The sequence below is a fragment of the Haplochromis burtoni genome, unplaced genomic scaffold, assembly GCF_018398535.1.
Source record: "Haplochromis burtoni strain Fernald_Lab_line unplaced genomic scaffold, NCSU_Asbu1 Contig_22, whole genome shotgun sequence".
Taxonomy (NCBI): Eukaryota; Metazoa; Chordata; class Actinopteri; order Cichliformes; family Cichlidae; genus Haplochromis; species Haplochromis burtoni.
The window spans coordinates 3,046,696-3,061,108 of NW_024582383.1; the positions used below are offsets into that span (position 1 = coordinate 3,046,696).

At 42.2% G+C, this 14,413-nt stretch overlaps 1 protein-coding gene across 2 annotated transcripts in view; it reads right to left on the bottom strand.

Moving 5' to 3' along the window:
• LOC102299120 (ectodysplasin-A receptor-associated adapter protein) overlaps nucleotides 1-14,413 on the bottom strand; it is a gene marked incomplete at its 3' end in the record, with an annotated part of 19,879 nt that continues 5,466 nt past the window's right edge. The window contains 5 exon segments of one of the 2 annotated variants that reach the window (XM_042218709.1): nucleotides 1-931; nucleotides 1,962-2,010; nucleotides 6,179-6,255; nucleotides 7,487-7,529; nucleotides 7,904-7,962. In XM_042218709.1, the coding sequence (XP_042074643.1) occupies nucleotides 537-931; nucleotides 1,962-2,010; nucleotides 6,179-6,255; nucleotides 7,487-7,529; nucleotides 7,904-7,962 (623 nt within the window). 2 annotated transcript variants of the gene reach the window in all.

The following is a 14,413-nucleotide window of genomic DNA, read 5'->3' on the forward strand; positions in this document are numbered from 1 at the left end:
AAACTGTCCCATTACGGTGAAGCTATTTCAGTGTCCAACTCCAGTGTTTTGTCCTTTAACTTCTGTTCTTGTTGTTGAGTTGCACTGCACAGTGACATGTTTCTGCCTCTGCCCAGGTATTATGAAAATCTCTAAACAGCCTTTGAAACACAGAAAGTAAGAAAATGAAATTTTGCAGCATTGACATCAACATCGTTGCTTGAATTTGAATAATCCAACTCCACCTGATTTAGTTAATGTCAATCTTTAACACTGCTCCAAAGACTCAGAATCTGCAGCAGGTGTGCCAACGTCAGGTCACAAGTAAGAAATATACTGGTGATCTGCATGCACCAATCAGATCTGTGACTTTGCATTGTATTCACTATATCCAGAACAGCGTGAGGTCAGTACTGTGCAATATTCTCTACAGACAGGTTCGACAGCATTGTTTTATCCATTTCACAAGCTCATTTACTAAAGATACAAAAAACTGGTAGCATGTATCAAAGCTTATGAAAATTAGGAAATCAAGTACAACCCTGAAAGATTAAGAGTCAAATTGATTGTGTGTGTTGCCAGCGCGACGGCCAATCCTTCTCTATCCAGCTCTGCAGCAGTCGCAGCACATCAATGCGCTGATAGATGCGGCAAAGTTCAGTGAGCTCAGTGACCGTTTTCTGGTTGTAGCGTAACAGGAACTCCTGGGTGGGGCTGTGGGACAAGGAACCCTGGGTCCGATGCTCCAGCAGGGTCAGTTCGTCATAGCTCATCCCCCAACGACTCGCAAAGTTTTTCCAGTTTTTGATGGTGCAGTGGTTTGGATCCAATTTGAGCCGCAGCAAGTCCAGCAGATCTTTGTCGTTCATGAGGTCGCTGATTTTGGGAGGGGGTGCCGGGCAGAAGCACTTCTCGCAGGGGTTCGTTAAAAACTGTAGTTCTTTGGGATAGTCTGAACTCAGAGATGGACAAGGAAAGATTGAGTTAGCTCAAGCACATTACCAAATAACATTTGCTATCTGCTAACGACAATTTGCTAACAACTATTTAGCTTGTCAGTGTTTTCTGTTACGATGAAAAACAAACGCACATTTAACATGGAAAAGATTTCAACACATCCAAGAAATCCCTTTGAGGCAAAAAGCTTATCAAACTGCTTTAGTCTGGGTGGCTGTAGCTCAGGAGGTAGAGCAGGTCACCTTCTCATTGGAAGGTTGGTCTGCTCCAGTCTGCACGCCAGATATCCAAGATACCAACCCCACTGTTAGAAAGCTTTTAAGCATGGAACAAAGTGCTTGTATGAATGGGTGAATGAAGCATGTTATGTAGAGTAAAAAAAACAAACCCGCTATGTTCAACAGTTTAGTCAACAGCTCTGCTCAAAGCACGAGAAGCCTTTGTTGTTTACAGCCCATCAGAATAAAAGTGTCACAAAAGGAGAGCAAAGCGTGTTGCAAAGGGGCTCTGGACTATTCCAGTTTTCATTGGTGAAAGGCAGGAGTGCAACCTGCCTAGAGAGACAACCATTCACACTTAAATGTCTTTGGACTATGGGAGGAAGCTGGAATAACCAGAGAGCGCCCACTGGTGTACGCGAGTCCACAATGAAAGGACTCAAATCCAGAACCTTCCTGCTGTGAGTGAACGGGGCTAAACACTGCACCGCTGTGTCATCCCAAGCTTTCTGAACTCAATGATGCAAAGCTCAAGCAGAGTGAAAGAAATGAGCATGAAGCTGAAAGCAGCAGAACAGGTCCTCTTTAATAATTTAGTCACGTATTCTTCTAGTTGTGTTGAGTACAACACAGTGCCCATCGTGAAGATTGTGGTGTGTTCAAACTCCTCTCCCAAAGTGTAACCATCATATGATTATTACTGTCAAATTTAAATCAAAGAGTAAAACTGCTGTTAGTCTGATAAGCGGTGTTTCAGTTCCTTCTGATATTTTCATTTAAAGGGTTCAGCACGAGTAACTGACCTACCTGGTGAAGAAGAAGTGGGGCAAGTGCATTCTTCCACATCTTCCACTGGCTGCACACAGAGAAGCAAAGAATGAATGGTAGGCACATGCTACTGTGGACTGGTCATTTCCCCCCGGACTACAAACATTGCTGAGGGTATGTGAAAATGAGCGCTGCAAAGAACAACTTTACATTCACTACTCTGCTAAATCCAAATATGTCTGTGCATGATGGGATTTGCTGGGTGTCTCAGCAGGGCAGCCCGTACACCCAGTACTTCCATTCTGTGTCATTTTGCAGGTGCTGGTGTGTAATATTTGTAAAGGAATATACACCTTTTTAGCAAATACTACCATTAACTCAAGGTGGAGACGTTGTTTTTGAGTGTTGTTTGGAGTGGTCGGTCGCAACCAAATATCATCAATGACCTTTTCATGAGTCGTGGAAAACATACGCAGCCAAGTAGTGAGGATATATTTTACGGAGGACAGTTATTAAAGCAACCCTTTATACTTAAAAATTATAAAGCTTATTCAAGCTGCTGTACTTTGCTGCAGAGCCGCTGCAGTAAAAGACAAAACATTTGCTACACACGGGCATGAGGCAGAGTTTTTACATTTCTCCTGCTGATGCCTCACATCCACTTTTGTGTTGGCCTCAGTGCTACTGCATCCTGAACTGCAGGAAGTCTATACATGTGCTGTCAAAGCCATGAAAATGAGAAAGCAGTATATGCCCATACTTGCAAACTCTAATTACTGCATTAGTGGAGTGAGTAAGAAAGACAGAATTACAGCTTAATAGATTTCATTTGATCTTTTTGGTGTTAAAAATACTGCAGTGCATGTACCAAACACAAGTTCTGATGGCCGTGATGTGCAGTTTGGTAAAGTGCCCCGTGTGCAGCGACGTTGTAGATTGCAGCACTATAGCTAGCAACTCTAACTCTATGTACATATTTAGCAGGTATATTCCTCAACTGGATTGTAGATACTAGCATGCTGTGGATGAAGACAATATGGACCATTAAGCCTCACCATGTCCCGGTGTCATAAGAGAAAGGATTATGACCATTCCTGGGACTGAGGCAACCATGGAAACAATTTAAATCGTTAACAATGTGAAACGTTTACACTCCCTACAATCGTCATGGCTGTAACGCTTCACAACGCTTGTACACTGAGAAAAAGCTAATCAGCCGTTTGTTTTGATGCTGTGGTAAATTTACTGCCTTCAGTAGTCGCTGCAGTTCGGTTAGAGCAGGTTCAGGTTTCACTCGGCTGCAAATGTAGATCAGAGGTTTAGATGTGATGCTTTTTCCTGGCTGGTGCTAATAAAACATGTCTCAACAGAAGCCATGTTGCACAGTACATCAAGGTCGAGCAGAGAGTTGAGACGCTGTGCTGGAGGGGTGTGAATATTTCACCAGTGGAGAGACTGGAATAGACTGGAATGGGTCAAATCTTCTGTCCCCTTTAAGCTCGCTACCGACAGCAGCAGCACTGTTTCAGAGAGCGCCCTGAAACGGAGTCATGTGAGCGCTCTTCCTACTGTGCTCGATCTCTGTTATTAGCAAAGTTCACAGCTGCACCTTCAGTGAGACCAAACCACATCCTGTATAATCACAGCTTAAAATAAAAGGTTTTCACAGACTATGCTCTGTGTCTTTAGATCTGGTGAATAATGTTTGGTTGTTGGCGGTCGTATTTTCAGAGGATCCCCACCCATTGGTGCTAACCAGTGCATTGCCACGCTGCCACTGTGTTCTCTTCAAGCACAACAGGGAACAAAGGGAGAGATCCAGGTTTGTAGGCTGGAAGGACACCACAGCTGACGGTGTGTCCTCCCTGTTCTAATCTGTTTTTGTGCTGATATGTGGCCATAGGAAACGTTTTGTTATTAACTGCACGGGCCACACAGTTGTGCCAAATCAGGATAACCAATCACTTTCTGTAAGAAGCAAAGCATCAGTTTTTAATAAAGAGTGTCTAACAGTACAGTGCACGTCATGCTTTACTCTGTTCCTATGGACTTGTTACCTGTGAAAGGCATGTAGGGAATAAAACAGCTGTGGTTTTCATACAGGGAGTGCAGAATTATTAGGCAAATGAGTATTTTGTCCACATCATCCTCTTCATGCATGTTGTCTTACTCCAAGCTGTATAGGCTCGAAAGCCTACTACCAATTAAGCATATTAGGTGATGTGCATCTCTGTAATGAGAAGGGGTGTGGTCTAATGACATCAACACCCTATATCAGGTGTGCAGTAATTATTAGGCAACGTCCTTTCCTTTGGCAAAATGGGTCAAAAGAAGGACTTGACAGGCTCAGAAAAGTCAAAAATAGTGAGATATCTTGCAGAGGGATGCAGCAGTCTCAAAATTGCAAAGCTTCTGAAGCGTGATCATCGAACAATCAAGCGTTTCATTCAAAATAGTCAACAGGGTCGCAAGAAGCGTGTGGAAAAACCAAGGCGCAAATAACTGCCCATGAACTGAGAAAAGTCAAGCGTGCAGCTGCCAAGATGCCACTTGCCACCAGTTTGGCCATATTTCAGAGCTGCAACATCACTGGAGTGCCCAAAAGCACAAGGTGTGCAATACTCAGAGACATGGCCAAGGTAAGAAAGGCTGAAAGACGACCACCACTGAACAAGACACACAAGCTGAAACGTCAAGACTGGGCCAAGAAATATCTCAAGACTGGTTTTTCTAAGGTTTTATGGACTGATGAAATGAGAGTGAGTCTTGATGGGCCAGATGGATGGGCCCGTGGCTGGATTGGTAAAGGGCAGAGAGCTCCAGTCCGACTCAGACGCCAGCAAGGTGGAGGTGGAGTACTGGTTTGGGCTGGTATCATCAAAGATGAGCTTGTGGGGCCTTTTCGGGTTGAGGATGGAGTCAAGCTCAACTCCCAGTCCTACTGCCAGTTTCTGGAAGACACCTTCTTCAAGCAGTGGTACAGGAAGAAGTCTGCATCCTTCAAGAAAAACATGATTTTCATGCAGGACAATGCTCCATCACACGCGTCCAAGTACTCCACAGCGTGGCTGGCAAGAAAGGGTATAAAAGAAGAAAAACTAATGACATGGCCTCCTTGTTCACCTGATCTGAACCCCATTGAGAACCTGTGGTCCATCATCAAATGTGAGATTTACAAGGAGGGAAAACAGTACACCTCTCTGAACAGTGTCTGGGAGGCTGTGGTTGCTGCTGCACGCAATGTTGATGGTGAACAGATCAAAACACTGACAGAATCCATGGATGGCAGGCTTTTGAGTGTCCTTGCAAAGAAAGGTGGCTATATTGGTCGCTGATTTGTTTTTGTTTTGTTTTTGAATGTCAGAAATGTATATTTGTGAATGTGGAGATGTTATATTGGTTTCACTGGTAAAAATAAATAATTGAAATGGGTATATATTTGTTTTTTGTTAAGTTGCCTAATAATTATGCACAGTAATAGTCACCTGCACACACAGATATCCCCCTAAAATAGCTAAACTAAAAACAAACTAAAAACTACTTCCAAAAACATTCAGCTTTGATATTAATGAGTTTTTTGGGTTCATTGAGAACATGGTTGTTGTTCAATAATAAAATTATTCCTCAGAAATACAACTTGCCTAATAATTCTGCACTCCCTGTAGTTCGTGAGCGCTGCACTAGAAACATGAGTAATTCAATTACTGCTCACAAACTGATTTTATATTACAGGCCACATACAGCTTGATTTGATCTAGTGTGGGCCAGACCAGTGAAACAACGGCTCACACACACAGCTGTATATGAGACAAAGAAGCACCGTTTCAACAGTACATCTGTTTTTCAACATGATAAAGAAATGCTGCTGTGGTAAACACAATAAATCTTAAACTGTAAGAAATCATCTAGAATTTAAAGACATTCGTGCACTGCGAGTGGCTGTTGGGAGGTTTTTATTATATACAGTTTAAACATCCAGTGGGCCAGTTCTGGCCCCTGAGCCTTATGTTTGACACCCCTGATGTAGTATAGTATCCTAATGTAAACAGCCCATGGTTCACCCTGCTGTTATCAGGTGAAACAGACATGTTCAATCATTTTGTGTTCAGTGTTGTCGTGCCACGTGAAACGCACATGTGTTAAATGCATGTGGACCGTAATGAATTGTTACCATTGTTGTGGCTAGCCTCCGTACCACATCTGTTGAACCCTGGCACTAAAAGTGTGTCACGTGCATCAGAGCTAGTAATGCTGACCTGTCTTATTCTGTCTTCTGAGGAGGGACTCAGGTATCTCGAGGGCATCGAGCTGAGGTGCAGCGTCACAGCATCTGCTGGAAACACATCACTACATGAGTGCGTTGAATGAATACATATACATGTGTACAATACAAATGCAGTTTTCAGTGAACAACACGATCAAACATCTTTCACAGTAACAGAAGAAAAGGTGCAAAAGCTCCGACTGTGGCCAGGTGCAAACCACCAGCCAGAAAGGAAGGCCACCACGTCGTCATTTACTCAGCATCACAGACACAGCTGCATCCAAAACGCCATCAGTACATCATCTCAGATCAGAGGTACTTTGAGTTGGTTGCTGTAAGAATGTGAAAATTTCAGCTCTAGCAGACTTTTGCTGCAGCTGCCTTCAGCTTTTGCTTGTTTGTCTTCTGACTCGAGTGGCGAGTGTAGCCAAACAGCAGCTTCTGCTGGGTGGACATCAGTCGACTGACTTTGACACTGAACAATATCCCGTTTCTTAAGCTGCTTTTGCAGTTGGGTCATATCCACTGGTACTGGAACACATCAGAGCTCATCCTGCAACTCCTACCAGTACTCGCATCACCACTAAACACAGGTTCCTACTGGTCTGGTTCCACTGGCACCACCACGTCGACTGATACTGTGGTGCTGCCCATCATTCTGATACCGGCCTTTTGACTGTACGTTTATCTTCGTAGCTTGTATAAACTGAACGTTTGAGACGTCCTACCACACTGATGTCAGAATTGTTGGTAAAAATCTGTTAGGACAAAAAATTTCTAACATAGTGAATCGATGGAGCTCCCTCGTTTGAATCTTGCTTCTGTCTGCAGGTGACAAGGTCCCTTGTTTCTGCATTTAACCCAAACTTTGACTTTGTTAACAAGCAGACGGTGATGTAATGCTTAAAGCAGGCGGACAGACACACCAAGGTCGTTCAGAGCTTTACTAGAGTAGGTGAAAGTGTTTCTTACAAACCCAACAGCAACAGCATTAATTGATGTATTAGATGGCCAAAGCCATGCATTTGTACTGCCTGACTAACACCCAAGTTTCTCCGTTATCACGTATTTTATTATGTAAAACATTAGATCCAAGTTCTCGAAAAAACCAAAACATCTCACATAAAATCTTTACTTCACATTTTTCTGAAAAATTAAAATGCAATTTAAGATAAATTGGTTAAATTTTCCATTTCTTAAAACTGACTTTTACATAAAATCCAATCCAGTTTGTAACTATTTTGATGACAGAATAAATATCCATAAATCCTTTATACAGCAGGCCAAAGCCCTCACTCACCATGGGGATCTGTTACTTGCACGGGATAATTGGCCTCCAAGGACTGTGGGACAGACAAACACAGACATGACGATATGAAAAGCAAACAGAACTGAAGACAGAAACCTGAGCAAGAAAAAGGTTGTCTACTTTGGAAGCTTCCTACTCTCTTTCTTCATGAGATAAAGACTGTAACTGAGGAAGAAAATTACTCTGGTGTGCAAAGACAGCCTGCTGCAACTTGTTCTTTGATGAGCCCTCGGGCGCTAGCAATCACAGCACACTGTGTTCAGTTATGGTACGTTTCTTAGCAGATTACTGTAAGACTCTAAGGAAGAACAATGAGAAATCAGCACAAAACAAACTACATAGGAGACAAGTCAAGACAATGAGAGTGTTAAACACACAGCTGGAGAAGAGAATAATGAGGTTGCTCACAAATTCTGCCACAAAGCTGGTGGTGTCTGTGTCCTCCACAGGCTCAGAGCTGCTTCTGTCTGTTTCCGAAAAAAGGAAGAGGCTTTAATAGAGTGAATGTTGATGTGGTCACCATTACTCATTTGATCTACTTCCTACTCCACAGAGACGGCTACAGTCAAGAGAAATGATTAGAAACAGTGACGTAGACAGCTGTGCCGCGCTGGGCCGCGCCGGGCTGTACTGGGTAAAAGGTCATTTGAAAGAGTAAGAACAGGCTGTAACTACATTATAAGTAAAAAAAGTGCAAAGTCTGAGTTTACATGTAGGTTTCCTAAACATAAGACAAAAGGTAAAGTCACCTGATAACAGTGCAAAACTCCTCTGAAACAATCTGGATATTGTTAGAGGACGACTCTGACCTCCAACAGCTCAGAGAGCAGCACAAAGACGGCTTTTCAGCACCGCACTGCACTCAGGCCAAATACAGTCCTGCGCTGGTCTTTCTTGGGTTACAGCAGGTAACTTACACGTGTACAAAAAACTAAACATGCAGAGCTACATAGTGTGTTTCGGTTTAAAGTCATAAGACGTCCATGGAGCTCTCAGGACAACAAGAGTCAAGTAATGAAATATGTACGTTACACATTTCCACTCAAACGCCGGCGGATCAGGATGGAGACTTGTTTAAATATCAGGAGTCATCCTGGCAGTTTTCGCTCAGATTTAAACTGTTTCTTAAAGAACTGTATTTAGTAATAACGATAATCATAAAATGCTCTGATGGTGGGTTTTTCTCAGTGTCAGGTCATGGTCAAAAACATTTCCAAAATAAAAGCTGGGTTGACCAAAACAAACATTCTGTTTAGACAACAATGTCGAGGGGAAAAAGATGCACAGCCAAAATGACTCAACCTCACGACTTCCCACTCTGTCCTTTTCTCTTCCTACTCAGCTCCCTGATTAGACACCAACACATCGTGGCTGACATCAGGGCACACAGTTACAATGCTCTGACTAAATAAATGAAAAATGACTGTAACTATTTACTGACCAAATAAGTCGTCAAGTAAAACAAAGTCCAACAAATATTTATTGAATTCTTTTATTGTGATAAGATGCAGGCGTGTAAATGAAAGTTTCCCACAGTAATGAAGCTCTTTGATGAAGGTTTATAAAGGAAAACAAAGCATTCACATGAATGTGTTACAGTTCTACAAAGAGACCAACATAACCCAGAACAACAAGCTGAATCCTTCGCTTAAATGTAGAATTCACAGTATTGGACATTTAGTTAATAAGATACATCCTGATGTTAAAGCACATATTTCTACACGTGCCTGTTCCACAGCCACGACCTCTGTGTGTGTGTGTGTGTGTGTGTGTGTGTGTGTGTGTGTGTGTGTGAGATCATGCACATTACATGTGCCGTATTGCCCAGCCTTGTGTTATGACATTATCTGGAAATAATAATAATAATTTTAAAAACCCTAAAAATGGCGGTTTCCCCGACTGATCCGCTTCCTCTGCTGTAATGAAACTCTTTCAGGTTGAGCTTCAGTTTTGTATCTTTGCAGGTGTGGGAAACAGAAACGATGGCACAAACCAGAGAAACGCTGCCTTTCCTTTACGCTTGCTAAACAGTCCTCTCTTGAATTTAATTATCTGTCTTCATCAAAAAGAACTTGATGATGACACCGAGCGCTCCACCATCAGTTGGTCAGTCAGTATATCATCTGCAGTGTTTCAAACAATTGACCTAATAGTCATTATTATCTTATTAAAGTTGAGAGCTCAGCTCACCATAAAGCACAGGTTTAACTCCAAGTGGTATTTGTCAGTGTATGACGCTGCACTTCCTGGATGTCACATGTATACTTATTACGTATGCACCTCAGGTCTTGCAGTGACTGTGGATTTCTTGTTGGAAAAATCAAACAGGGCAATGTTTGCTTAATGTCAGAAATTCTGATGTCACCTGATTACTGTAAAAAAGTTTGTCTGTTGATGTGACTGGACTCCTAGCACCAAAGCTGGATGTGCTAATATGCATTTCCATAGCTAAATGAAAACGATTCAGTCATGGGACTTGCCAATGACTCCCTGAACTATGTATATAGCTGCAGAAAAATACTCCTGATACTACAGCTTTCTCCTGCTAACTTGAGTTCATGTCACATCCATGGCTGTTGCTTCGCTGGTTTTATTATTTTTGAGTCTTTTCATTGTTTTTCCAGATTTCTTTAAGGTTTAGAGACTGCTTGTTGGACCGATCGTAGTGTGGGTTCCGTTTCACCCTTTCATGATCACAGATTAGGAAGCAAACTTGAAAAGATAAAGAGTTCTTTTGTTTTGATGTAAAACAATCAATGTTGCCATTTTTGTATTAAATTCAGACATGTGACCCACCTGAGGTGTAACTGTTAAAATGCTCAGCACGTGCATACAGCAGGGTACAGTTTTCTATGTTGCAACATTCAGTTCAGAACGAACTCAACAAAGAGTGAAGAAGGTCATTTAGTGTCAATCAGAACTGAACTGCAGTGGTTGTTCGATCAGCGACTGTCTGACCTCCTACATACATGAGTAACAATAAAGAGAACACATAAAGGACACGCAGGCTCTCGCCTTAAACATCACATTCAGAGTTTGTAAATCATTCACCCAACTTCAAATGTTTCCTTAAACTGAACTCACGTAGAGGCTAAGCCTGCGCTTGAACCCACTCAGGTGTTCATTGGCGAGGGCGACGTGATGTCGCTGGTATGAATGAACTTATCCAATAACTGGAGCCGTACGTTCGAGTCTTTATTCCAACACCATTTATCATAACAGCGCAGCGCTCACAAACTGTTTGCTTCCTCCTGAACAACAACACCTGCCGTTAATTACACGCGTCTACCATAAATACCTTCACATAAACACACCATACCGAAAAACTCAAAATGTGACCTCGAGCAGCATACATGAGGTACCAACCCAAAAATGGCTCCTACAGCTCACGTTTCACTCTGTTACATACTCCTAATCGCTTCCTGTGGATGTGCTGCTTCTAGAAAGGCTTTGCTCATTAGCACTATCGTTCAATGCTGCTGGTGCAAAACAACACAAATGGCCTGAAATCAGAAGATGACCTGCAGAGGAGCAAGGAGGGGATCAAAAACAAACCTTTATTTGTCACACAGTTATACGACATGTAGTGAAATTCTTGTGTCCGAGCTGCAGACAGGCTGCAGACATAGCTGCGCCGTTCCAGGGCTTGGTTTTAGCATGCGGGTCTGGCCAGGACCCTTACTGGATACCGGTTGGGAATCGAACTTGTGACTCCTGCTCCGAAGGTGTGTAGTATTACCACTAAACTATCCAGCTGATCAAACGACGGGCCAGTGGAGAGGAAGAGAGAAGCTGTTCCTGGCTTCTATAATCAGCAGTGTTGTGGATTGCTGAATGATGCAGCAGCACTCGTCATAAATTTGATGGATCTTCTGTATATGTAGCAGTTACAAGAAAGTGATGCTCAGGCAGCACAGGTTTCAAATGTGATGAGAAAGGGTTCCTGATCAAATGACAGAGTGTGACAAGTTTGGAGAGAACATGTGTTGCTAAGGGAAACACTTCTCATTGGTCCACACAAATCTTTTTGACCCTCCAATCACAATGTCCTTCAGAGAAGTTACTACGTGAGATCGGATTTTTGGAAAGGTCAAAAGCAACGTGCCAGATTTACCACACGAGACAAAAATAACGTGGAACAATAATAAAAACCTCCTCGATTATCTTATGTGAGTATTTGTTGGATACCAAAGTTTTACTTCCATAAACAGAAGCACACGGATATGAATATACAGTCATGGCTGCCTGGAAGCACACAGTCTGTAAATGATCAAATCAAAATTTATTTATAGAGCACATATTACAACAACAGTGTTGACCATAGTGCTTCACAGTCAGTAAAGCATGAGACAATTAAAACAAACAATAAAACAGGCCAACAAACAATACGTGACAACACAACAAGCTAGAACAGCCAACTAGTTAGAATCAAAGGCCAAAGTAAAAAGATAAGTTTTAAGACGTGATTTAAAAGACTGGATCGACTCGGCAGTACGAACATGAACAGGGAGGTTATTCCAGAGTCTGGGTGCCACGGATGCAAAGGCCCGGTCACCTCTCGACTTCATTCGAGACCAGGGTTGTGCTAGGAGCCTGTGATTGGACGATCTAAGTGCTCTGTGGGGACTGTATAAGTGGAGTAGTTCAGAGAGACAGCTGGGCGCTAAATTATTCAGAATTTTAAAAGTGAACAAAAGAATTTTAAAATCCATGCGATATTTGACAGGGAGCCAATGTAGTTTGGCTAAAGTTGGAGTAAATTAGGTGACTAATGGTTAAAAAAGACAAAACTATCAGCATATAACGTCGCTTTGCACCTCCGAGTCGTATAGAGCGTTAAGTATAGAGCAGGACCAGTCACCCAGTTATCAAGTGTAAGTTGAACCCCAGATCAGTGGAGCATTGTTTCTCCCTCTCTGGGAATGCAGAGCATGTATCTGCATGCTCGGGATAAAGTTCAAGAGATGAAATATAAACCACATCATAATACATTGCTAAGGGTCATAATTCCACACAGGTGAACCTAGCTTTTTTCCTTTTGACCACCCATGTGTGCTGTGAAAGGATAAAGCAGTTTCTCAGCAGCCTGTGTAGAAGGCCTGTGCTCTGTCATGTGCTTCTTTCTACACATGAATGGAAGTGAATGGCATGCCAATACCTGACCCAAGCCACAGCGATGTCTAGACTGAAAGCAGCTAAATACACACCTTGTAAAAACTCGGCCTAACATACCTGGCCCTGGGTGGTACGTGTGTCTCCTTCATTATTCAGTGTGCATATTCCTGAACTGTAGAGAATTCAGCTGGTGGCGTAGTGTTTATACCCCTCCTTCAAAGCATATATTAAAAAGGACATAAAACATTTAGAAAAGGGCTGAACTTTCCAGTCTTTTCACTTTCTCTTCTGAAAGTGAGATTTGGTTCTAATAAAGAGTAGGCGTCAGGGCGTAAACAGCAAAGACTGGCGGTGTGTAAAATTTGCATACAGTTTACTTTGTGTGTACTTCTTTTTTTTTTTGCTCACTGTTTGCAGCACACAGACTTTCAGGGACCTGTGCTACAGAGTGACATTACTATACCTAGGGTGTCTTTCTGTTGTCTGGATTCACTTACCCTAATCTTGACTACTGGGATACTTGGTCACACATCTGGTTTAACGTGCACAGGTAACCCAGGGTTTCCCCTGTGTGTTCACATGAAAGAGTGTAGGAGGTATCTGACCAATCTAAAAAGGGATGTTTCGTGGATCATATAAAATACACAGAAAATGATCCCTGTGAGTGTCACCTAGGGCTGGGCGATATGGCCTAAAATTCATATCGCGAAGCACGTGCGATAACGATATATATCACGATATATTCTTTTCTTCTGTATAACGTATTTTCCACACTTAAAATCCTTTAATTTTCTCAAAAATCGAGAGTGTGCCTTATGTATGAATTCTGGTTCCTGCATTACGGCTGCCGTAGTGAGGAGCTTCACGGAGTAATCTGGGTCCAAAACTCTGTCAGCTTCAGGTCCCAAAGTCAAACGAACACTGAGAGTTAAAAACGGTCTAAATTATTTCATCTGTAATAAAATCATCAGTGTTGCTGCTTTAGCAGGTGTAACAATTAAGTTTAACATCCATGAAAACAGAAGTTATTAAATTTAACGGAGTTAGAAGTTAACAGGAAGTTAGCTCGCTAGTTTCCACCTAAACATTTCATAGCATGTTCTGACTGAGAGATTTCTGAAACTAATTCAAACGTACAGCTCTGCTGTCACTTCCAACATAAATGAAGACAGAAAACTAAACAGCAGTGGCGTTTGCAGGGTTACTGAAGTTGGACTACCTGGTATATAATGTTGTGCTACGTGATTGCTAGCGACACAGCTATGTTAGCATAACATTAGCACAGTGAAGCTGCAGGATGAAGCCAACTTTTTTTCCACTCATTAAAAGTTAACGTGAGGGATTCTGGTGGTCAGGGACAAATGCAATCGCATAGCAGGATGCTGTACACGGGCCAAACTTCAGCCAGGAGAACAACTGAGATTATTCATCCACAATACCAGGTTAGTCATTAATATACTGCAACAACATGGGAACAGAGCAGCTGTGAGTAGGGTTGCCAACTCCCTGAAAAATAAATAAGGGCCAGGGCCGGGCAACCCAGTTGTCTTCACCCTTCCCAGTGTGGTAGCTCTTTTTTTTGTGTGTGAAATTATTTTTTAACCATTTGACTTGAATTTGATTTAAGCAGATGCATATTCTTTGTGATATGACCATATGGGAAACAAATGATCATTTAGCCATTTATTTTTAGCTCACAATGACAACATTAACACAGTAAAACAGGTCTCTTTCTTAAACAGAAGCCTGTCATGCTTAACTTTTGAGAATATAAGTAAATCTTTCTTTAAAAGAACTCTGTCC